This window comes from Pseudophryne corroboree, chromosome 3 (genome assembly GCF_028390025.1).
Source record: "Pseudophryne corroboree isolate aPseCor3 chromosome 3, aPseCor3.hap2, whole genome shotgun sequence".
In the NCBI taxonomy this organism is placed as follows: domain Eukaryota; kingdom Metazoa; phylum Chordata; class Amphibia; order Anura; family Myobatrachidae; genus Pseudophryne; species Pseudophryne corroboree.
In genome coordinates this window covers 444,985,352-445,011,343 of record NC_086446.1, presented here as the reverse complement: position 1 = coordinate 445,011,343, position 25,992 = coordinate 444,985,352, and the positions used below count along the sequence as shown (strand labels likewise).

The 25,992-nt window shown below is 44.6% G+C and overlaps 1 protein-coding gene across 4 annotated transcripts in view; it reads right to left on the bottom strand.

Annotated features, from left to right (window-relative positions):
* Positions 1 to 25,992, bottom strand: part of ZNF335 (zinc finger protein 335) — a 245,076-nt gene that overhangs the window by 24,789 nt on the left and 194,295 nt on the right. For all 4 annotated transcript variants that reach the window (XM_063960466.1, XM_063960467.1, XM_063960465.1 and 1 more), the window contains 11 exons: positions 14,448 to 14,649; positions 13,962 to 14,036; positions 11,923 to 12,141; positions 10,293 to 10,391; positions 10,024 to 10,152; positions 8,542 to 8,740; positions 8,047 to 8,224; positions 7,726 to 7,838; positions 7,417 to 7,435; positions 7,073 to 7,189; positions 3,022 to 3,098 (listed from right to left, as the gene is read on the bottom strand). In XM_063960466.1, coding sequence (XP_063816536.1) covers positions 3,022 to 3,098; positions 7,073 to 7,189; positions 7,417 to 7,435; positions 7,726 to 7,838; positions 8,047 to 8,224; positions 8,542 to 8,740; positions 10,024 to 10,152; positions 10,293 to 10,391; positions 11,923 to 12,141; positions 13,962 to 14,036; positions 14,448 to 14,649 — 1,427 coding nt within the window. The remainder of the gene's footprint in view (positions 1 to 3,021; positions 3,099 to 7,072; positions 7,190 to 7,416; positions 7,436 to 7,725; positions 7,839 to 8,046; positions 8,225 to 8,541; positions 8,741 to 10,023; positions 10,153 to 10,292; positions 10,392 to 11,922; positions 12,142 to 13,961; positions 14,037 to 14,447; positions 14,650 to 25,992) is intronic.

Sequence of the window (25,992 nt, the reverse complement as noted above, 5' to 3'; positions counted from 1 at the left end):
GACGTTGTCAGAGCATTGAAAATATATATTTCAAGGACGGCTGGAGTCAGAAAATCTGACTCGCTGTTTATACTGTATGCACCCAACAAGCTGGGTGCTCCTGCTTCTAAGCAGACGATTGCTCGTTGGATTTGTAGCACAATTCAACTTGCACATTCTGTGGCAGGCCTGCCACAGCCTAAATCTGTCAAGGCCCATTCCACAAGGAAGGTGGGCTCATCTTGGGCGGCTGCCCGAGGGGTCTCGGCATTACAACTCTGCCGAGCAGCTACGTGGTCAGGGGAGAACACGTTTGTAAAATTCTACAAATTTGATACCCTGGCTAAGGAGGACCTGGAGTTCTCTCATTCGGTGCTGCAGAGTCATCCGCACTCTCCCGCCCGTTTGGGAGCTTTGGTATAATCCCCATGGTCCTGACGGAGTCCCAGCATCCACTAGGACGTCAGAGAAAATAAGATTTTACTTACCGATAAATCTATTTCTCGTAGTCCGTAGTGGATGCTGGGCGCCCATCCCAAGTGCGGATTGTCTGCAATACTTGTACATAGTTATTGTTACAAAAAAATCGGGTTGTTATTGTTGTGAGCCGTCTGTTCAGAGGCTCCTACGTTTGTCATACTGTTAACTGGGTTCAGATCACAAGTTGTACGGTGTGATTGGTGTGGCTGGTATGAGTCTTACCCGGGATTCAAAATCCTTCCTTATTGTGTACGCTCGTCCGGGCACAGTATCCTAACTGAGGCTTGGAGGAGGGTCATAGGGGGAGGAGCCAGTACACACCACCTAGTGGTCAAACTTTTAAATTTTGTGCCCTGTCTCCTGCGGAGCCGCTATTCCCCATGGTCCTGACGGAGTCCCAGCATCCACTACGGACTACGAGAAATAGATTTATCGGTAAGTAAAATCTTATTTTTAATATATATATATAGAAAAGTGAAATAAAATACACCGGACAGTTTAATACACTAATACACTGGAGCCATGTTCCCAGAAGCCAATTAACCTGGTGCGTGGGAGGAAATTGGAACACACAAGAGAATCTCATGCAAGCATGGGTACATACAAACTCTTAACAGATAAGGGGGCTGGTCAAAATCAAACTCACAATCCCAGTGTAGTGATGAAAAAATGCTAACCCTTATGCCACAGTGCTGCTCCAGAAACCTAAAGCGTATGAAGAAGAAAGAAGACTCTTTTTGTTGGGGCACTTTTTTTCTGCTCCAGAAACCGCCTAAGAGCCAAAAAGCACCTAACAGCTCTACGGACACCCAATAAAGAAGAAATGCTCTACTACATCTGCAGTCCTATTCTCCGAACTTGTTCTGCAGCACAAAACCTTTTTAAAAAACATTTGTGTACAATATTAGGTACATACTGTAACCATGGCGAAACGCGTCAAAGGACAAGCTAAGAGAATTTGTACCTATAAGCCATTTGCTGTAGAATCCATCTCTGTTTATCACAAATATTTTTGGTTTTAGCAACATTCACACGAGAAGATATACTGCGTCTGTGAGAGGCAGTGAAGTACTAGAAGTTAGGTGGCTGTCTATGCGTGTGCTAGACTTAAAAATACAGAAAGCAGCTAGAACAAAGTCTGTCAATATACTATGCATACCGCATTTGCTAGTCCAGAACTGTGCACTTACAAGCATATCATCCTTTGGGACTTGCGATTTTACACTATCTTTATACAAGTGACTTAATTATTCAGCTTATTTATGCCACAATCAGGATTCTGTGACAATAATTCCAACAAGTATATATACAATTAACCATCATCTGCAGCGTGGTAAATTACAGAGGGTCATAGACCATATCAACTATTACAATTGTTATTGTTTATGTGACTGAGTATTTTACATATTTTATATGTAACTTGTTTATATTAAATATTGAACATTCATGATATGTCTTGACACTGTTTTCCTGACATATCAGTCAGTTAGTTAGTTAGTTATATTTATATTAGCATGGTTCCTTATTTTGGTGTCCTAACAACAAGAGGCAAGGTACTGTGGAGGAAAGCTTTCAACACATACTACAAAGTATTTCACAATGCAGAACTTGGTAACTGATTTTTTTATTTTATTATTAGGATTTAGATGCATTGATGCAGAACACAAATTAACATGTTCATAAAATAAAGCATTCTTAGACATGATGTGGCTCTCTAGTTGTTTCTCCTTTGCGGTCTGCCTAACACCCTCTCCTCCTCCAACTGCCCCTTCACCTCAATCCCATGCCCACCTGCATGATTTCCCCCACAGTGCTCCCCTGCCCTGGAACATTTCTACATGCCAAGTCTGACTTTCTTTTCCGGTCTTCCCAGTTTTAAATATTCTTTTATGACATAACTTTTTACTAAAGCCTGTCCTTCCCTCCAACTTACAACCCTCTCTGCACAACCTCTTCCTTCTTGCTCTTCCCTTGCAGTTACCACTAGTGCTTCTTTGTTTTTGTCTCATTCTCCGCTTCAGCGCCTCTGACACTGTCTGCTCCTCCATACCATAAGTACAGGACCACCGAGTCCTGTTGTGCCTTCCCCTGCAACTCACCACTGGCTGCGGATCAGTGTGACCGCAAGTTTCCCTAGCTTTTCCCCAGTACTTTTCACTCCTGGTCTGCACTATTACAGTTGTTGTTATGTATTGAGGCTTTGTACTGGATTTGTTTTTATTTCTACCTTTTTTATGGTGTTGGTGTTGTTAAGGCATTCACCTTGTGACACCTAACAAATAAAATATAACAACAACAACAACCTCAAGCATAAAGGTTTTGTGCAAAGCCCTGATAGTAAATGGCATATTAGAGTAATATATTAGAGAATAGCTGGGCTTTGGGGTGATAATATTGGCAGCATTTGTGATATCAGCCTGCATATCACAGAATAACTGGGTAGAAATATAAGATGGTGCTTTTATAAATCTACGTAGAAAAGGTAATAACATATGCCCACATAGATAGGACAATATACAGATGTACACCTAAATAATGGCTGGAATATGTAGTGGAAGTTACCTGTTCTCGTCCACGCAATGTAGGTGAGTTAAAAGGTGCATTTTAAATGTGTATCGCTTCTTAAAGGCTTTACCACACTGAAAGGCAACAACACATAGTTAGTAGGGCTGAATAAGAGAAAGGTAAATCATCAACACTTTCGACTAAAGATAATCTAGATGAATAAAAAAAAGGCTATTTTTATCCTCACACTGGGAAAATATGTCCTACAGTACATAAACAAAAATGGGCATCAGATAAATTGCCTGGATCACCTCCATAACATCCTCTAGTAATTAAAGCTATAGCTAGTATCTCTGAAAAAAAGGCATTTAATTCATTTTTTCATTCTACTACTAAATAAGTAATCACCACCTCATGTGGCAAGGAATTGTACAGTAATGTGTAGCACCCTTACAGAAAGCATCACATCCTATACTCATGATGAACCGCCTTCCTTACATTAGTAACTGATGGCCTCTTGCCCTTGTTTGATCTTTGGCATTAAAATGTAATTATTTCAATCCTTATAGACTTTGATATATCTCTACAAATTAATTGGGTCACCACTAATACACATTTTTCTCCAAAGGAAGAAAACCTACAGTAGTTTATCTTACTTCTGTACAATTTCACCCTTTTGTTCCTTTTGTAAATGAGATTATCCACCTCTGAACTCTGTATTTACAGCAGGGGGCTCTAAAGAAACAAGGGGCTTTGTTTATCAGTCAACAGTTTTGTAGCAGGATTTAAAGCAGCACTGCCTTTAAACTGTATATGCAATCTATTCCTATGCCAATTAGGTAAATCCATTATTGTATATTATTGTATTGGTAAGTTTTCCAATAGGTTTGAACATATTTCCATTCCAAACATGAAGAGAGGTTTAGATGGAGACTAGAATTTGGAAGAATAAAAAGAACCAGTGTTAAGGGGGGTACTCACGGAGCGATCGCTGCTTAAAATCTAAGCAATCTGACTAGATTGCTTAGATTTTAAGCACGATCGCTCCGTGTGTAGCCCCCTCAGCGATAGCGATGCGCAGCCCCGCGCATCGCTATCGCTGCTGCTAGATTGGCCTGCATGCAGGCCAATCTAGCGGGTCGCTCACTTCACCCGCTGGGTGAAGTGAGCGGCCCCCCCGTCTCCCCCCGCACGCTCAGCACAGATCGCGCTGTGCTGAGCGCCGGGAGAGATGTGTGCTGAGCGGTTCGCTCAGCACACATCTCTCTGACATCGGCCAGTGAGTACTGGCCTTTAGCCACCAACAGGAGAGTGTGCGCCAGTCCCTGCATTACTAAATGTCCCATCTTATGGGGGGGTACACAAGGAGAGATCCGAGCTTAAATTCTAAGCAATCTGACTAGATTGCTTAGAAGTTAAGCATGGATCTCTCTGTGTGTATGCCCCACAGCAATAGCGATGCGCGTAGCTATCACCGATATTAGATTGGCCTGCATGTAGGCCAATCTACTACACCATTCATTTAACCGCTGGGTGAAATGAGCGCCCCTCACTCAGCACACATCGCGCTGAGCTTTCTGTGCTAGATCGCTCAGCACACACCTCCCCCATGTGTACGGGGCTTTAGCCTTCCATAAGTAGGGAGACACTGGAGCTTAGCTGAATTTAGGAGAGGCAGGATGACAGAGAGATGGAACAAGGAACCTCTATCCATTTATCTGTTTAGAGCCTTTTATTCAAAATGTTGAATCCTGTTTGGGCAAATAAATATACTGAAAGTCATGCCAGCTTTCCCAGTAACTGCTAGGATCTACAGATGTGTCCTCATACATCTATCCTCAATATGCCGATATTTCGTATGGCGATACAGCCGCAGTCGCACACAGAATATAAGCATGCCGCATATTAGTTTAAACAGCAAAAGCTGCTTGTGCGTCATATTCACATCATTTACAAATAAGACACATTTTAATGGAAAAAGTTGCACAAAAAGACAGTCAGCGCCACAAAGTCACAGGGCTTGTTTGACGTAAAGGGAAATAGATGTAAGTGGACACATCTGTATGTAGGGCCTAATTCAGCATGCATTGCTATTCTGAGAATTTGCAGTTGTCTGCGATTAGAAAGGCGCCGCCTAACAGGAAGAAAAAACGCTCCATGCAAGTTTGCAAATGCATCGCAGATCGCTTTACATTCGCAGATGCATACACAATTTATGGAACATTAAAGATTTTTTGCAGTCTGAGCAAATGTAAGAAGGTCTGAGGCTGCAACTAATCTGTGACTAGGACGGCCTGGAAGTGGTCTGTGCTGATGTCAGAGACCCTCCCCAAAAACGCCTGGGCACGCCTGCATTTTTTCTGACACACCCAGAAAATGGTAGGTTTCCACCCAGAAACGCTAGCTTCCTGTCAGTCAAACAGCGGCTACATTGCGATTACGATCTGTATGCATTTTCCGTTGCTATTAACCCTCACACAATGCGAACACTAAGCATGAGCAGTCGTTTAATAATCACTCAATTTGCGATTTCTCTGAATAGTGATCAATGCTGAATTACGCCTGTAGTATGTTTCTTTCATTGCATGTAATTGTATTGTTAGTGCATCATTTGTAGAGTCATTTACAGTTTATTTCCTTTTGCTAGTTATGCAAGACTGTGCATTTACTGTATTGCTTGCTTGCCTTGTTACAATGTAATACCACGGTTGTCTTCTGATAAAGAGCTAGTCTGGAGCAGGGTCTATATCAGTTGTGGGACATAAGTGGTAGACGGGGAGATGTATGAATGTGCGCTCTGTATCTTAGCGGTTTCTGCACATATTATGTGCCGCAGATACTGCTTTGTTCTATGTGTGATGGCACAGTTGTCAGTTGCCAGTGGCGCTAAGCGCCCGTCATTATCGGAGCTCCTAACTTTAAAATATCTCACCAATGTGCATGTAAACGTACGATCGGACAGTAGCACTGACTGTTCCGACAGCTTCAGTCATCGTTTTCGACAGTTGCAGCTGCCATTGCTGCATGTATAGCACTGTCCCTTACAGTAATTGTGCATTCAAAAAACAATAACTTTCTTTTTCTCCAATACCGCCGCAGTTGCCTCTGGGGGGAATTTGATAAAGTGTATGTGCAGTACACATGCAAGAGCCTGGCCAGTGACTGCATCCCTGCCGAAAGAGGGAGAGTGGTAATCGCCAGACAGGTGAATTAACACTGTCCCTCTTCGGCTAAAAATACATAATGATACATGCTGCCAATGCAGGGACCTGTTTCACCGCGCTAAATGGACTAAATGTACTGACAACTAACGGGAGAAACGGTATTAATCATGCCTCTCCCCCACAGTCAATCCTCAATCTGACATTTCTCTGGAACGAATCCCAGTACTGAGCGTCAACCTGTTTTGTCACATGTGGCATGGGTTCATGACACCACATTTATCTACATTGAATATTAATATTAAATATCTGTCACAGCACAGATTGCAATCTTGTCTAAATCTTTCCATCCTGCTCTGTTTTAAGAACTCTATAAAGCTTAGCAAATATAAAAACCATAAAATCTAGGTCATCTACAATCTGCAATAAAAAAAAGAAAACGATAGAACCCAATAAAGATTCTTGTGGTACACTACTAAACATTTTAGCCCTGTCTGCATTCTATTTATAACTACCCTTCTTCATCTACTCCTGTACATACATTTCCCTTAAACTTAGCACTCTCATCTTCACAATTATGTAGACTAAGGGCGGTATTCAATTAGCCATGGTAATTTACAGCAGCTGACTGACTCGCCTGGAGCTATCCTATTAGCCCTGATGTCGGCACTGAATGTGGATTTTTTTTTTCACCTGGCAGGCGAAACCAAATCCCCAATAAGTAAGCATTATTTTTTTTTGCGCTCATAACCACAAAAACACATAGTACTGCAGCTTTATACAGATCCTATGTGTGTCTGCGCGGAAAAAATGGGCTATAATTGCAGAGCCTGATAGTGACCATCGCGCAAAAATCCCCCCTTCCCCCCCCAATTTTTTTTTTTATTATTGCAGCTAATAAGATATCCCTCAAAGCTGTTATTGTATTTAAGTGATGGGACAATCACCTTGTCACACATGTGTGGTTTCTCGCTACTGTGTGTCTTCATGTGCTGTGTCAGCCGCTTTTGCATGTTATATACACGGTTACACACAGGACACGGATATGAGGTGGACTTCACAGTCTGCAGAGAGAGAACAACATTAGTGTTAAGGGACAGGAAGGAGGTAAATGCATACCTACAGCAAAACAACAAACCTTACGCATATGAAACAGAAACACTGACCTGACAGCATACGTATATAAAAGGAATAATACACAAAATATATAATATATAAAAGTAAGGGATTTGAGGGAATTAGAAGAAACAAAGATAACATAATTTGTAGTAATAGAGCATAATGGTCTCACCAGTAAAGGTTTTTTCTTTCTGAAATAAATAAAAAATAAGAAAAGTTATTGTGACCTAATCACAAAACTTCCTTTTACATTTACACAGGAATTATTAAATACACTGCAGAACAGTTATAATCTCAGCTTTTCCCCTGTACTTCTTGCAGAGAGCATGGACATTTGCTTGTAGGAAGGTTTATGGTCTTTAAACATCTTCTAATATTTAAAAGCACACCAATCAGTACAGGTAAGTACAAATATACATATTATAGAATCCAACAATACTGTACATTCTCCTATGCAAGCGTAGGTGTGGATACAGCTTACCGCTCTTGCTGGTGCACTGCAGAGTGTCTGATCACATCCTTCTTGTACACACTTGTGTACTCACATTGATCACATTTATGTGGTTTGCTTCCCTGGTGTTTAAACATGTGCTCCTTTGGGAGAGGAAATTAGCATCAAGTAAGGTTCTATACAAAGACTACTTATAAAAAAACAAATAACAAAAAAAACCCATCAGGTTTCCATAATGCACATAAATTATAAATCCCTAATTGTTTTCAGAATACACAACACAAGCTTAACATTACTGCAGAACCGATTACCCCCATCCCACCTAGACCATTAATTTCAAAACCAGCTAACCTTTAGTGAAGACCACCTTCTGCATTGGTAGTTACATTGCTGGCACCGAAATATTTGAGGTTCATTGCCATCATGCGAGTTCACGTGGAATGTATAATCTTGTTGTGTAAGAAAGCGGGAGCCACAGACACGACAGATAAAAGGTCTGAGCAATGGTTTACTTTGTGGTTTATAATACCTGCAAGTCACAAGATCCAACACAGAAACAAAATATCACATACATATCCGGAACTTGGGTGGCCCGTTAGAACTAAAATTCATACAATCCAACACATGTGAGTGAACAGACTGAGCTTAAAAAACACTTCATTCTACCGCAACTGTCTTAATGTTGAACAGAGAGACTAAGGCAATGAATCAGCTATGTGTCAAATCTTCACTGACCATCAAAAAGGACTGTTCTGACATAGAACTATGCTGCAATTACCGCTAACTGGTTACTGAAATACAGACTATACACAAAAATGAAGCAGCACAGCTTCATGCTACACTGACCTCCGACCTCTATATCGATGATACTTTCTACCTCTGAAGTGTTTGGGCGGACGTCCACGTGGTCGAGTTGGTGGTTTCTGCTCTTCTTGGGGAGGACAAGAGGAGGGGTCCTTGTTTTCAAGGTCAGAGAGGATAATATTAATCTCTGCTTGGTTGTCAGTTGTTGACATTGGTGGAGGACCACTATCTAGCTCAGGACCTGTAGGATGCAAAGTATAAGATGGAACTAAACCCAGAAATTACCTGTCATGCTGCACAAGAGGATGAACCATTTTAGCTTACTTGTTCTCCAATAATAATAAAGCACTTACAATATTGCTGCCCAAAAAAACTATCCATCAGATCACACAATTCCATTATCATTAAACTTTATTTGTGCTTTATATACACAACAAAGTACAGCCAACAGTCAGACCTCCATATGCAGTCACACAGCAATGTTGGCCTGCGGTCAGTGGGTTGTAGGAGTGTAGAAAGAGAAAGTTATGTATGGACTATGTAGAGGGAAGGTAATTAGTAGAAAATCTTATGTATGTTATGGGGGTGGTCCTGGAATTTGACAAGTTTACTGGAAGGTTTGTAGACTAGAGCAGAGGTTCCCAAACGCGGTCCTCAAGGCAGCCCAACAGCCCAGGTTTTAGGTATATCCATGTCTCAGCACAGATGGTTAAATCAAATGAACTAAGGTGCTAATTAAGTCACCTGTGGCCAAGCATGGATACATTTAAAACCAGGACTGTTGGGGTGCCTTGAGGTCCGCGTTTGGGAACCTCTGGACAAGAGGGATATCCTTGTTGTGCGTGGGAGGGCTTTCCAAAGTGGGTGTGCAGCCTGAAAAAAGTCTTGTAACCGTGAATGGGAGCAGGTACTGTATATGCGCATGACAGACGCAGATCTTACACAAAGCGGAGGGGTTGAGCTGGGATATATATATATATATATATATATATATATATATATATATATATATATATATAGACAGATAGATATATACATACATACATACACACACACACATACATGCACACACTATATATATATATATATATATATATATATATATATATATATATAAATATGTTTGATATCAATGTCAAAAATCATAGTGGATGTTTACAGTACATTTCGATGAAGAAGGTCTGTCATAAACAGCCATAGCTACTCAAAGTACATCTCTAAAACAACTAATAAAATTTAATTTGGTAGAGGATTCCAGTATAATCACAGTACTGTCCCTGCGTATTAATCCATGAATTAGCTGTCAAACCAAATACCTAGTCTAAAACCGCTTGCTCTTCTCCAGAGTGATACATGACAGAGAAGCACCTCCCTATTAAAGATGCTTGATCATTATGCTGGACATGTAAAGCTACTTATAAAATTTATTTCTTCTATATTATTTACTTATGTAATCCCTTATATTTCATACATGTTAATAGTACATAGGAAAATGCTCCCTTCTGTGGTGGAGAGATACTGAACCTTGTATTCGTGGAACTTTGCGTGGTCGTCCTGGTCGTCTACGTGGCCTTTCTTTTGCTAAAGCGCCATTAACTGAAATAAACTGGTGATTCCGGGTTACATCTTCTCCTGGACTGTAATCACTGTCACCTGTAATGATGAAAATAAATTGCAGTAAAAACATTTTCTAGAGTGTAAGAAAATCCTTAAAAATTAACAGTCCAACCAGTGCTTCAGTGACATTATATAGTGTATGAGGAACGTGAGGGGAAAAAACAACAACTATGTACCATCAGGATCATCTATGGCTCCTGCATCCACAATATCGTCTTCTTCCTCTTCTTCTCGGGGTCGTACCATTTTGCGGGATTCTTTTTCATCTTTGCTGACTGAGGGACAGATTATAGTCAGTTTGAGTGTACATTTTAAAACAGAATTTTCTGAGTCAAGCAAGAATTATTATTCTGACACTTAGTACCAGCATATAGAACCTGCACCAAGAAACAGGCAGAAAATATAGGATACTGACCAGATCACCATTCCACCTCTTAACAGCCTATTTAAATTGTAGAATGCAGAGAAATGTTTTCACAACAGTGACTAGTTATTATATTTAAAAAAAATTTGAATTTCAGATTACATATGCAAAAAAATATATCACTAGCAAAAAATGGTTGGCCTTGATTCTGAGTTGCATGCAACTGGTTGAAGTTTTTCAATTGTGCATGCATCTAAATCGCTAAAAAGTCTTACAGGGCATGCTTCCCATGGTGTGTAATTGAGAGGTGCAGTTTCAGAAACTTGTTAGGCATTCGCGGACAGTGACTGGAAGGTGAATATTTAAAAGCACAAATATGTACCATCCAATGAGCTTGTTATAGGAGTGTTGAGGGGGTGTCGCAGAAGTGACACTTAGACACTTAATCACTTACATCGGAGCCCGCACTCTGACAAAGAATCTGCACATAAATGGTGCTTTGTACATCTAAAGATGCACAAAGTGAGCTTCTCAGTCCTTGACGCATGCTTGTACTATATACATCAGGGGATGGACTGATACTAGAATTAGCATAGAGTCACAGCCGCAACTATGTCAAAAGAGAATTAGCCCCTTGTGTGCACAAACTAATGGAACATCTAGTAGATAAATAAATGTCATTGGTTTCTGTGTGACTGTAAGAAGTCCTGCGTTTCTGCTAATATGTAACATAGTAACACAGTATCTAAGGTTGAAAAAAGACCATTTGTCCATCGAGTTCAACCTATTTGTGGTCTACTATGCAGTATTATTTTTGGACTAATTTTTTCTGACTGATGTCAGCCATTGTGTTTTATTCCTCTTTTTTTAATAACTATAGTGCGTGACTACTCACCATAACCCCGGATACCCTTATCCATTAGGAAATTAACCCATTCTTAAAAGGTGTTGATTGAGTCCGCCATTACTACTCTCTCAGGCAGGGAATTCCAAACACGTATTGTCCTTACTGTGAAAAAAACTTTTCGCCACTTTGTGAGGAATCTCCTCTCCTCTAACCTAAGCGAGTGTCCACGTGTCCTCTGTGCTGATCTTACCAAAAACAGGTCCAGCGCAAGCTCTGTGTATTGTCCCTTTATATATTTGTAAATGTTGATCATGTCCCCTTCTTAGTTTCCTCTTTTCCAGTGTATACATGCCTAGCCTTGCAAGCCTTTCCTTGTATTCCAGCGTCTCCATGCCCTTAATTAGTTTGGTCACCTGCCTCTGCACCTTTTCTAGCTCCAGGATATCCTTTTTGTAGTATGGTGCCCAAAATTGTACACAGTATTCAAGATGTGGCCTCACTAGTGATTTATATAATGGGAGTATAACACTCTTGTCCCTTGTACATGTGCTCTTTATGCCTTGCTGTCCCTCTATACGTTAATGGATTTCTCTACCTGTCTTCATATGTCGCTCTTTCACATGGCGGAGGAGGGTTGATTTAGACACGCTTTTGTATTGGCACATCTTGCACTTATACTGCTGGACCACGACCACTTCCATCATCCCTTCCAGAGCCTCCAAGTCAGACAATGTCTCAGCAACGCCTGATGAACGTGATGGGGGCATCTCACCAGCAGCAATGGAGCCCACCGTCATGGGATAATTAGTAGAAGCTGAGACAAATAAAGCAATATCCAATATAAACAGTAATACAAAGTACCCAGATACTATTCTTATACCTTGCACAATCAGGCCGCACAAACTCAAAGCTCACATTTCATGGAACATATAGCTTGGCTACTGACATGAGTACTTAGCATGGCTACCTCACAGGGCTCCGGTGATGGAATGGATTCCAACTAGATACAGTAACTGTATGTACTGTATGGAGTGTGTATGTTTTCCCCGTATGTGCGAGGGTTTCCTCCTGATGCTACAGTTTCATCTGTCTGAAAATACGTATACTGTTCGGATAATTGCAATCTGAATAAATGAATCATAATGTGAGACTGTGTGCAGAGAATATAAACTGGATGCTCCACTGGGGCAAAGACTGATGTGAATGGTTAATATTCTCTGTAATATGTAAGAGCAATTTAAAAAAAACTATTAATAAACTAGTTAAGAGTCAATAAAAATCACCCCATGCTTCATTCGTGTTAAAGCCTGATAGGACCTTTGCTTATCCTCTTTTACTCAGAGTAAACTATTCTGGATCAGTTTCTCCCAGCAGTATCCAGGCCTATATAATTGGCCTATATAATTCCCTTATAACAACACATTGGTGGCTCATTGCAGCATATCCCTCAGCCAACGTACCTCCTGGCTTTGTCAATTCATCTACATTGTTTGTGGTTCAGCTAGTCTGGTCTCAGCCTACAGTATGTTTTATGGACCTTGGCCTCAATTATGCTCCCTGCACCATGGGCTGTTTGATTCTGTAGGTCTTGGCCAGATCTATTACTAATTGATGAACTCTCCGCAGCGATCAGGTCTGAATCACCCCCTATGTCCACTGTCTTGGATGCAGCAAAGACCTGGCAGGAGTAATGGAAGACTGGAAGAGAAACCGTATTGTCTTAGATGGAAGACCCTGAATTGACTCAACAGCCCCAAAGCAAGTACTGTATGTTGCCTATACTGCCTGTGTTATCAGTTTTTGTTCCACTGGCTACCTTCTCTGGTTTGCTCAACTGATCTTATATTACTCCCTAATCTTGGCTGTTATCTGCTGCATGCACTGGTTCTGAACTCCAGCCTGTGTGGATCTGTATGTGCTCTTTCATAAACCTGTTCCGATTACTTATTTCTGCTGTGCTTCTATGCAGTTATTTGTTTAAAGATCATGTATACCGTTGCAATAGCATAGTGATATCAAACTATTTACCTCAACATCACTGTAATCAAAGTCTACCATGAGTCCAACTAATGCTGGGTACACACATAGCTATATCTGCAGATCAATTGATCTGCATATATACAGTATGTACAGAAGGATCGGACAGTGTGTTGTGCATACACACTGCACGATCTGTTGGGACTGACATCACAAACTGGGCGGGCGCATGTCAATCACCGCCGGTTTGTGCTACAAGTGTACGGGCAGTCAGCTGACTGCCCGTACACACAGCACAATGCACCAATATATCTGTAGATATATTGGTCATCGTCTGTGCTCCAGAATATGTCTGTGATACATGATGTCTGTGAACGAAGTCATTCCCAGGCATATCGCTGGTACACACTGGCCAACGGACCAGCAATATATTGGCCAATCAAATGAATGGCCGATATATCGGCCAGCGTGTAGCCAGCATTAGAAAAAGGTTAATTTTCCCAGGAATCAGAGATGTTCAGTGTTAAAAACCCAAAATGTATTTAGATGGTGGCAACCCTACCCAACATAGGAGCTCTAACATATAGTATACACAGCAATCTTTCGTCATTACAATCCAGAACATGTCCTATTATACAAAGGCACAGCTTTGCTCACCACCCTCTGGTTCCTGCAGGATCAGGTATTGGGTAATCTCAGAATTTCTGCCTTCAGTGCTTGTAACAATGCAGCCTGCATATAAAAATGAATATATCTCAGTCGCTATACAAATAAATCATACAAATAAATAATGCACAATACAAAGAGTGAACTGCTAAAGTTGGCTATAAAGGGAGTGATTGTGGCAATAGGTCAAATGAGATGGGAGCGTGAGTGCAATAGTGGTAATGTTTTCTAACACAAGATATTTTCCAGCTTCTTCATACGTGGTGTGAATTCATAGTCCTCTTTATTCCAGGCACAAGTCATTGGCCAGATCTAAATAAACATAGCAGAGTTCACATGGGGACAGAATCAGACTGATAGCCTGAGGTAAAGTTGGAACAAGTGGGTCTGACTCACATTGCGGATGACACTATACAGTATGTACATATAGCATAGAAACGGAATGAAACAACTCAAAAAATATGTTTCTTTCTTTACCCTGAATAAGCTGTGGGTTGATTGAGCCATGTATTATCTGATCCACAGCAGAGTTTGCAGAATAGGCAGCAACTGAGACCTCAGAGGGCAATAGGACTGAGCGAGGATTTTGGGTGAGCAATGACTGACAGATACTGCATACCCCAGGTACAGAGCAGGAGTCAGGCTGACAAGCAAGCATCTGTGCGTTTGATATTGCCTCCTGAAATAGAAACTCACGAGGTTAAGGCTGAAAAAGGAATTTCTTATGTTTTAAGAAATAAGCAAAATGAAAGTAACACAGACCACACTAAAATGTTCTCATTCCAAATTTCACATTATTTTCATAACATCTGAAACAAAAACAAAAAACTATTTCCACTTGTTAAAAATAATTACTCCAGTGAAAAAAAAACTCCAAAACAAACCATATGGATGTTACCAAACCATAGTTTTGATATTTTTGGGCACCACTCATTACCACAAATCCCCCCCCCCCCCCCCCTTTCACTCTGATGCCCTGCACAATGGTGGCTTATGTGATAGTGTAGGATGAAAACAAGGGCTTACTGGCCAATTGACAAAGGGAAAAATACAACTTTTAGATTTACTGCTAAATCCTTTTCTCCAAAACGGGTGTAGTAGGGTATGCCGCCGGCCATGCTCTCGGCGGCCAGCATACCGGCGCCGGAATCCCGACCTCCGGCAGACCGACAGCTGGGCGAGCGCAAATGAGCCCCTTGCTGGCTCGCTGTGCTCACCACGCTGCAGGCACGATGACACGCCACGCTATCTATTTTCCCTCCAGGGGGGTCGTGGACCCCCAAGAGCGAGAAAAAGTGTCGGCATGCCAGGTGTCGGGATTCCGGAGCCGGTATACTGTGCACAGGGATCGCAACATGCGGTAAACTGAAGACCACCCCTCTAGAACCAGTAGGGAGATACTACTAACCTTGAAGTATAGAAGACACAATGCAGGATTTGATACCCCGACTGCTACAACTCCTACCCTATATAATATATCCTTGCAAAGCTCCTTAGTTTCTAACAAAGCTCCAAGGATAAAGAACCAGGCTATAACATTAAAGGTAACCAGAAAGTCATGAGGGGAGAACACACTCAGCCAAGCTGTACAAAACAAACATAGTAGCAGGGCCTTCAGACCTCTATGTCTGTCTGTTTTTACCCAGTTTTGTTCTATTACTGTTGTTCTAATTGTAAAGCGCAACGGAATATGCTGCGCTATATAAGAAACGGTTAATAAATAAAACGAGATTTATGGTAAGAACTTACCTTTGTTGAAACTCTTTCTGCAAGGTACACTGGGCTCCACAAGGAATGGACAATGGGGGTGTAGAGTAGGATCTTGATCCGAGGCACCAACAGGCTCAAAGCTTTGACTGTTCCCAGAATGCATAGCGCCACCTCCTATATCACCCCGCCTCCCTGCAAAGGATCTCAGTTTTTAGTTAACCAGTCCAACGCAGTAGCAGGAAAAGAGACGACAACGGTTAGTAGCCACAACACTGCATTCTCACGACAGGAGACGTGTCAGCGGCTAATGCCATACCAACCCAAAGAAGCGTCAGGGTGGGCGCCTTGTGGAGCCCAGTGTACCTCGCAGAAAGTTATAACAAAGGTAAGTTCTTACCATAAAACTCATTTTCTGCTGCGGGGTACACTGGGCTCCACAAGGAATGGACAATGGGGATGTCCTAAAGCAGTTCCTTATGGGAGGGGACGCACTGTAGCGGGCACAAGAACCCAGCGTCCAAAGGAAGCATTCTGGGAAGCGGCAGTATCGAAGGCATAGAACCCTATGAATGTGTTCACAGAGGACCACGTAGCCGCCTTGCACAATTGTTCAAGGGTCGCACCACGTTGGATCGCCCAAGAATGTCCAACAGACCGTGTAGAATGGGCCTTCATGTGATCAGGAGCAGAGAGACCAGCCTTCACATAAGCATGTGCAATCACCATTCTAATCCATCTGGCCAGAGTTTGCTTGTGAGCAGGCCAGCCCCGTTTGTGAAACCCAAACACAACAAAAAGAGAATCAGATTTCCTAATAGGAGCAGTTCTCTTCACATAGATCCGGAGAGCCCGTACCACATCCAAAGACCGCTCTTTGGGAGACAGATCAGGAGAAACAAGTGCCGGAACTACAATCTCCTGATTAAGGTGGAACGAAGAAACCACCTTAGGTAGATAGCCGGGACGAGTCCTAAGAACCGCCCGGTCACAGTGAAATATCAGATATGGGGAACTACAAAACAAGGCACCCAAATCCGACACTCTTCTAGCTGAAGCAATAGCCAGCAGAAACACCACCTTAAGGGAAAGCCACTTAAGGTCAGCTGAACCAAGAGGTTCAAACGGAGACTCTTGTAACGCCTCCAAAACCACCGACAAGTCCCAAAGAGCCACAGGCAGGACATAGGGAGGTTGGATACGCAACACCCCCTGAGTAAAGGCATGCACATCAGGTAAGGTCGCAATTTTTCTCTGAAACCACACCGACAAGGCTGATATTCGAACCTTGCGGGAGGCCAGCCGCAGGCCTAAGTACAGGCCCTGCTGAAGAAAAGCCAACAACTTGGCTATACTAAACTTGGAAGCGTCGTAATCATTAGATGCGCACCAAACAAAGTAAGAATGCCAGACCCTATAATAAATCCGAGCTGAAGCCGGTTTCCGGGCCCGCAACATAGTTTGAATGACCGCCTCAGAAAACCCTTTAGCCCTTAAGACGGAAGCTTCAAGACCCACGCCGTCAAAGACAGCCGGGCTAGGTCCTGGTAGACACAGGGGCCCTGAACGTGGAGGTCTGAGTGTTGTGGAAGTAGAATTGGACGCTCTGACGATAGGCCTTGCAGGTCTGAGAACCAGTGCCGTCTGGGCCACGTTGGAGCTATGAGAAGCAGAATTCCTTTTTCTTGCTTGAACTTCCGAATTACCCTGGGCAGGAGTGACACCGGAGGGAACACGTACAGCAGCCGAAACCTCCACGGTACTGCCAGTGCATCCACGAATGCTGCTTGAGGATCCCCTGTCCTTGCTCCGAAGACCGGAACCTTGTGATTGTGTCGAGACGCCATCAGATCTACGTGTGGAAGGCCCCACCTTTCCACTAGGAGTTGAAACACTTCTGGATGGAGGCCCCACTCGCCGGCATGCACGTCCTGACGACTGAGAAAGTCCGCTTCCCAATTCAGGACTCCCGGAATGAATGTTGCCGATATGGCTGGTAGATGGCGTTCCGCCCACTGTAGAATCCGTGAGACTTCCTTCATTACTAGGCGGCTTCGAGTGCCGCCTTCAAGATTTATGAAGCCACTGTGGTGGCGTTGTCCGACTGTACTTGAACAGGACGGTTCTGAATTAAATGCTGGGCTAGGTTCAAGGCATTGAAGACCGCCCACAACTCCAGAATATTGGAGGGACTCCTGCTTGGTCCACCGCCCCTGAAGGGAGTGTTGCTCAAGCACCGCGCCCCAACCTCTTAGACTGGCATCTGTCGTCAACAGGACCCAGTCTGATATCCAGAACGGGCGGTCCCTGCACAGTTGTTGTTCCCGGAGCCACCAGAGCAGCGACAGATGGACCTCCGGAGTCAATGAGACCATTTGAGACCTGATCCGGTGAGGCAGGCCGTCACATTTGGCTAGAATCAGCCTCTGGAGAGGGCAAGAGTGAAATTGAGCGTACTCCACCATGTCGAATTCTGACACCATGAGGCCCAGCACCTGCATCGCCGAATGTATCGACACTTGCGGAAGAGATAGGAAGCAACGAATACTGTCCTGAAGTTTCAGGACTTTCTCCTGAGACAGGAACAACCGCTGGTTGTGAGTGTCCAATAGTGCTCCCAGATGCACCATGCTCTGAGCAGGGATCAGGGATGACTTCTTCCAGTTAATAAGGCACCCGTGGGCTTGCAGAAACCAGACCGTCACATCTAGATGACGCAGGAGAAGTTCTGGGGAATCTGCCAGGATTAACAAGTCGTCCAAATACGGCAGTATCCTGACCCCTTGACGGCGGAGTACCACCGTCATCACCGCCATGACTTTTGTAAAGACTCGTGGAGCCGTTGTTAAACCAAAAGGTAACGCCCGAAACTGGTAATGGAGATTGCCAATAGCAAACCTCAGGTATTGCTCATGTGTCACTGCTATAGGAATATGCAGGTAAGCATCCTGTATATCCAGGGAGACCATTAAGTCCCCAGGTTCCAAGGCCAGAACTATAGAGCGAAGGGTTTCCATTCGGAACTTGAAAACCTTCACAAACCGGTTCAATGCCTTGAGGTTGAGAATGGGCCGGGAGGACCCATTCGGTTTCGGGACTAAAAACAGCGGAGAATAGTACCCCCGGCCCCTCTGCGCAAGAGGCACCTGTACTACGACTCCTGTATCCAGGAGGGTCTGTACCACCGAATGTAGAGTGTTTGCCTTTGTCTTGTCCAACGGGACATCTGTCTGGCAAAATCGATGAGGGGGTCGGTTTTTGAAGGCTATGGCGTAACCTTGAGTGACGACTTCCCATACCCAGGCATCTGAAGTGGTCTTCAACCATTCCTGGGTATACCCTAGAAGCCGGCCCCCCACCCTGGGATCCCCCAGAGGGAGGCCCGCCCCGTCATGCGGCAGGCTTATCTGTCTTGGAAGCTGGCTGACGGGCCGCCCAGGCTCTTTCGGGCTTCGGCTTACCAGGTTTGGAAGTGCGGGCCTGCTTGTTGTATGCCTGACCTTTTGCTTTACCTGAAGGACGAAAGGGGCGAAAGGAAGTACATTTAGCCTTCGACACAGAAGGAGCAGTACTTGGCAGACAAGCAGTTTTGGCAGTAGCCAAGTCAGCCACAATCTTATTTAAATCCTCCCCAAACAGAATATCTCCCTTGAAAGGGAGTACCTCCAGGGTTTTTCTAGAGTCCAGATCCACAGACCAGGATCTCAGCCACAATATCTGGCGAGCCAGGACTGACGTAGTAGAGGCCTTGGCTGCCAGGATACCGGCATCAGAAGCCGCCTCTTTAATATAACGAGAAGCTGTGACAATATAAGATAAGCATTGTCTAGCATGGTGAGGAGATTTCAGCATCTAACTCCAAGGCCCATGCTTCAATGGCCTCTGCAGCCCAAGTAGCTGCAATAGTGGGCCTTTGTGCAGCACCCGTGAGGGTGTAAATCGCTTTCAGACAACCCTCCACACGTTTATCGGTAGGCTCTTTAAGAGACGTGACGGTGGTGACCGGTAGAGCTGAGGAAACCACCATCCTAGCCATATGTGAGTCCACTGGAGGAGGCGTTTCCCAATTCTTAGACAGCTCCGGCGCGAGGGGATAGCGAGCCAGCATCTTCTTTTGAGGCACAAACTTCGTACCCGGGTTTTCCCAGGGTTCCTGATGTATATCAATTAGGTGGTCAGAGTGAGGTAAAACTTGTTTAATCACCTTCTGACGCTTGAACCTATCTGGTTTCTTAGGAGGAACGGATGGCTCGGGATCATCCGTAATCCGTAAAATTAACTTGATAGCCTCCAAAAGATCAGGAACATCCACATGTGAACCACCCTCCCCATTAGCCGTATCTGAGTTAGAACCTGTGGGGTCAGTGTAAGTGCCGTCTTCATCCGACGAGGTGTCAGTGACAGCAGTGGATTGTGAGGAGACAAGCGCTCGCTTAGAGGACCCCTTGGACGTAGGCGAGCAACGGTCAGACTTTTTAGTCAGGGACTGGTTCAACTTCTTTATTTGAGCAGATAAATCGTCCGCCCACGGCGGGTTAGCTGCAGGGACCACAAACGGTTGCACCGGCATTGGGGGTCCCATAGAGGGTGTTAGTTTATGAACTTGCGTATGCAGAAGCGTGGAAAAAGCGGCCCACGGTGGGTCATTATTTGCCCCCGTTGCCACCGTCCCACTGGGGGGCAAGGAGCCCCCAGAACCAGAGCTGCTATATTCTCCTCATAGGTATCTGCGGCTTCAGCAACACCGGCAGTGTGTTCAGCCCCAGAACCGTTACCCTCAGAAGCAGACATGATATAACTTGCAGTATCAGGTAACACAGTACAATTTGTCAGCAGCACAATACCTCTAGCCCAAACCCCTGCGCAGTGTAGTCAGCACCAGCAGAGATAAAGGAGAGATATGGTGACTAAATCACAGAGAAAAATACGTAATACAGTATATCTTTGTGAAAATCCTATATTAGATAAAACCTGACGCACCAAGCCCCCTCAGGTTATAGATTATAGGGATAGCAGGTTGAGTGAAAGACACGAAATGGACACCACTCAGCTATCAAATGCACACACAATTAGTCACAGTCTGTACAATGCAGAGGTTATTACTAACAATAACACTGCACTGGACTAGCTTACACAGCTATATAACAATAGATATAACAGTACACAGTAAGAACTGGATGTATATCACAGGGTAATTGTACTAGGAAACCCTGACTAAGTGCACTCTTTCTTAACTAACACTGACTAAAAAAGGCAGGTAGAATACTTAAGTGTCTTGTAAAGTCACAGCACTGACAACCAGGCGGCTTTACATAGGATGATTTGCCCAAGCATTCCCAGGAACAGTGAGCTGAGGGATAATGGCGCCGCAGACACTGCCAGGGAGTGAGGGACAGATATGCAGCTCCAGGGCGGGAACATTTGCAGAAAATGGCGCCCTGGGGCTGGGGGAGGGGCTTCTGGTCCAAGCTCTATCCCCCTGCTGGCAAAACCACCGGGTACTGCGGGCTCTAATAAAACGGTTTATAGAGAAAACCTGACCTGTCCCATGCCCTGGTGATCTAGTGGGCTTGCTGTACTGCCACAGTGTCCACCGCCAGCGCGCGCGGCCCAGCTCCCACTGACCGCGCCGGATCGCGATAAAGACCGGGTCCTGCAAGCGGAACCCACTTACCACCTCCCGAAGCGCGGCCACGCGATCCCAGAGAGCCCCCGTCGTGTCTGCCTGACAAGAAGAAAACCGGAGCCTCCTGCTGTAGTTACCCGGCAACCAGGGCTCGGTGGTGTACAGCGCCGCTGGGGAGAGCTGGAGCTGCAGCCGTGAATGTCCACTGACATGTAACACTGCTGCTGCCCTTGAAGTCTTAATTTTTTCCTCTGAAAAAAAGCTCTTCTTAGGGCTGCCTGGAGCAGCCCCTCTGTTAAGTGCCTGCTACTGCAGCACCAACTACGAAACTGAGATCCTGTGCAGGGAGACGGGGTGATATAGGAGGCGGCGCTATGCATTCTGGAAACAGTCAAAGCTTTGAGCCTGTTGGTGCCTCGGATCTAGATCCTACTCTACACCCCCATTGTCCATTCCTTGTGGAGCCCAGTGGAGCCCGCAGCAGAAATAAATAATAGTAACCAAAGCCAACTAAACTGGTGGCAGAGTACCATACACTGTAACATTTCAGAAGTGTGCTCATTGAATACACCCAGCTAGGGCTCTATAATGCAACGTCCAAGAAGCTCTCATCAACCAGGAAGATCTGGTCACTGGTGACTTTGCAATTAAACAACAGAGACCCAATTCTGTTGGAACACAACCCAAAGCCATCAAGCTATGCCTGAGCAGAATGTGGCAGCCTAATTTGTGGCCCTTCTAAGAGACAGCTACAAAAAATAGAAAAAAACAAAGGGGCTAATTCAGACCTGATCGCTGCTGTGTATTTTTGCACAACGGGCGATCTGGTCTGAACTGCGCATGCGTATGCACTGCAATGCACAGGCGTGATGGTCCACAGGGCCGGGAAGCAACGGAATGGTGCGAAAAAATCTGATCGCACCAGCAACCGCAAGAAGATTGACAGGAAGAGGGTGTTTGTGGGTGGCAACTTACTGGTTTCAGGGAGTGTCCGGAAAAATGCAGGAGGGACCGGCGTTTTGTGGGAGGAATCGTGACGTCAGCTCCGGCCACGATCATTGCAGTGGCTGAGTAACTCCTGGGCTGTGCAGAGACTGCACAAACTTCTGTTTGTGCAGCTCTCCTGCACATGTGATCGCACACCTGAACAGCGAATTCCCCCTGTAGGCGGCGACTACCTGATCGCAGGGATGCAAAAAACGCACCCTAGCGATCAGGTCTGAATTACCCTCAAAGTCTGACCAATGGCTCAAATTATGAAGAGAGATGTAAAGCTGAGTACACACATTCAATCTTTTCGGGGATCCAACTTCAGACCACTGTTGATCCTCCTGGAGACCTAGGTCTCAGATTCAACATGCAACCTATGAGTACACACTTGTCCAATTTTACTGTAGATGCCCAATCTGTTAAAAAACATCTGTTGAAAGGATCGTGTCACCATACCCACTCCTCCAGTCTTTGGCAGACTGGCTGCCACTCACATACAAATTTACATAATAATGGGCAATGCTATATTATGTTGCTGCATTAGCATAAAGATGCAGCCACCTCTGCGGGGACATGCGGTGTCTTCATGTCGCTAGCTATGGTAGCGCTGTGGGCAGAAGTCAGCACCATGCCACAGCCCTGCAGAGTAGAGTCTACAAAAGTGCGCAGTTCTACAAGCTCATTTATTCCATGGCCAGGCTCCTCTCCCTGTATATACATAGAGCGTGTCTGGAAACCCCTCTGGTCCCTTGTCCTCTCGCCTTTGCTCCATATGTGGAAGCAGAGGACAGCAGGCGGTGGGCTGTGTGAGGAGCCGCTGAGGCTTTGGATATATGCCGTGGGTACACTTCGGCAAACTGGCTGCCACTCACATAGATGAATCGGGAGAAGAATTGGACAAACCCGTCACAGGAGTGTACACACTTGTATATTGATTGGGTCATTGGCGGTCTGCTTTAAGCAAGTTTCAAAATTTTTCTCCGGCAGGGTCCACAGGTTATCCACAGGATAAAAATGGGATATGATGAAGCAACAACGGATTTGCACCAATCAGTCAAAGCTTTCTGGCCTCCCAACATGCAACGGCCTGTCCATATATCCCCACCTCCTGGCTCAGACAAATCAGTTTTTTGTTTGATGCGGCAGGAGCCGGACCATGGTCAGAGGGCTGCTGGTTATAGCAGCCCTAAGCTTTCTTATTTTATTTTTATAGTCTTACTATTTTTTCTGTGCAATCTTTCTAAACAGCGTCTTATTACGTACCTTAGAAAGAGTCGCTCCAACAACTCTCCGCCGGATCGCGACAACGCTTACCCACGAGTACAGTGCTGTTTCGGCGGGAGTCTGTGTCAGATATGCTAGCAGGTCCAGCAGACGTTACCAGGCTGTGGCCGAAGCACAGGGAGAAGGTAAGGCATCGGTTCCGCTTAGAAGGGGAATACAGACACAGCCACACTGTTTTGGGAGGAGACTAAAAAACAGTAGCTGATGCGGCTGCTACCTTGGGTGCACCAGCGTTAGGCCTTAGGGATCATAGGCTCCAGGAATAGTATGAGGCTGCGATCCCTAGGGTTGATGTCAGCTGCTCTCCTGGTCGCCCCTCCCCCCTGGTTATGACCAGTTTCCTCCGAGTCTCCCGCCATGAACTGTTTCCCGCTTCCATCGCAGACGCTGTACACGAAGGGACCCAGTCTCAACATAGGCGGCTGTGTGACTGGTGCGTCTGTGTTCACTATAGGTTCATGGAGCGACAATATACACTAGTAGCGTCTGGATCACCTCAGCGTTCGCTAACGCATTGATCGGTCCTAGAAGTGAGGTGAGTCTCCCTGTATCCCACTCTACTGAATACAGGTAATACAGCACTAAAGTCTCTATCTACCTTTTGAGTATGAATAGTTAGATAAGTGCCTATTGTATAGGCGTCTATATACATATACTGTTTCTTTCGCAATGTGTTTGAATACGGTAGATCTGTTTAAACATGATTCAGTAATATGTTCTCCTATATATTTGAAATGTAGTTGATGATGTGCTCATATTGCTTATTATACTAATGTATAACGTGAGTGACTGCTAGTGTGATTGCTGACTTTACTATATTCTGTCAGTTTTGTTTTATTCCGATCCTCATTGCTGGCGCATGGGTAGGGTCGGATTGTATGTGACTTTAAAAAACTTAAAGTGATTACGGTCACAAATTGTGTAGTACACTGTGGAAGTGTTGATTATTTATCATGCCTAAGAGCGTCAAAGGTGAAGAAGATACACTCACAGCAACACCAACACTCATATCATGTTTGTCTTGCAAAGCTGTGTTATCCTCTCAGGATCTGGTTCAGGATGGTTTGTGTGCAAATTGTTTTAGCTTTCACCAGGGGTTCTTGAAAAATACAAGGCAGTTTCAGGTGCAGGTTAATCCACCTTGGGCTATGTTTGCACAGACTTTATCCAGTATAGCTGAACGGATAATTACTCCAACTCCTGTTCCGGGGATAGGTTACACGATTAACTCTTACATGCAGCTTCCCACTTGTAGTGTATCACTTCCAGCAGCAGCCTCTCAAAAGAAACAGGCTGATAAGCCAGTGGTAAGTAAATCTTCATCCTCACAGGCTACACTTGGGGAGTCATTCCGACTCGTTCGCAAGCAGCGGTTTATTGCTGCGGTGCGAACGGGTACGGAATGCGCATGCGCGGCGGTCGCAGTGCACGATGTTGCCCGGCGCCAGGGGACGCCAGGTTACGTCGCTTCTACCGAAGGAAGCGGTCACAGAGCCGACCGCAAAGAAGATTGACAGGAAGAAGGCGTACCAGGGCGGATCCGGACCCTTGGCTGCCGTTTTTGAGGAGTGGTAAGGAAAACGCAGGCGTGTCCAGAAGAACGGAGGGCGGATGTCTGATGTCACAGGCGGCTTCAGCATCGCAGGGATCGTCGCACAGGGTAAGTAGGTATAGGATTGGTCAACTTCTGCTTGAAAATTTTTAGCTTAGCAGGGCTGCACAAGCGATCGCAGCCCTGCTAAGCTAAAATACACTCCCCCATAGGCGTGTACTAGTTGATCGCAGCAGCAGCAAAAAGTTGCTGGCTGCGATCAACTCGGAATGACCACCATGGTTCAGATGAGGATTCATCGGAGAATGAAAGCTCAATTAATTCTACTTCAACATGTGAAGAGGAGGAAGAAGGTCTCAGCTCAGTGGATATAGCGGAGTTAATTAAAGCAATGAAAGCCATTCTATCCTCAGAGGATTCAGTAGAGCCTGTGTTAAAAACCAAGGAACCTGTGTTTAAACATCCCAAAACAGTTAAGACTGAGTTTCCAGTGTCAGATCAGCTGACCAAAATCATTAAAGAGGCTTGGGCTACGCCTAATAAGTTTAGAATTCCTAAGAAACTGAATTTCAATTATCCTCTTCCAGCTGGGAATTGTTTAAAAAGGGAGGTGGCTCCTAAAGTAGATACGCATGTGACTCGATTAGTGCGAAAATCTACATTACCTTTGCCTTCAACATCATTAAATGATGTCACGGACAGGAGAGTGGATGGTTTCTAAAAAACATTTTTTCCCTGTCTTGGGCAGTCAAAAGGCCAGCCATGGCTTCAGCTTGGATGGCAAAGGCAGTGGCTGCCTGGGCTGATGCACTGGAGGGGAATTTTTCAATACCATATAGCACATATAAAACAGGCTGCAATGT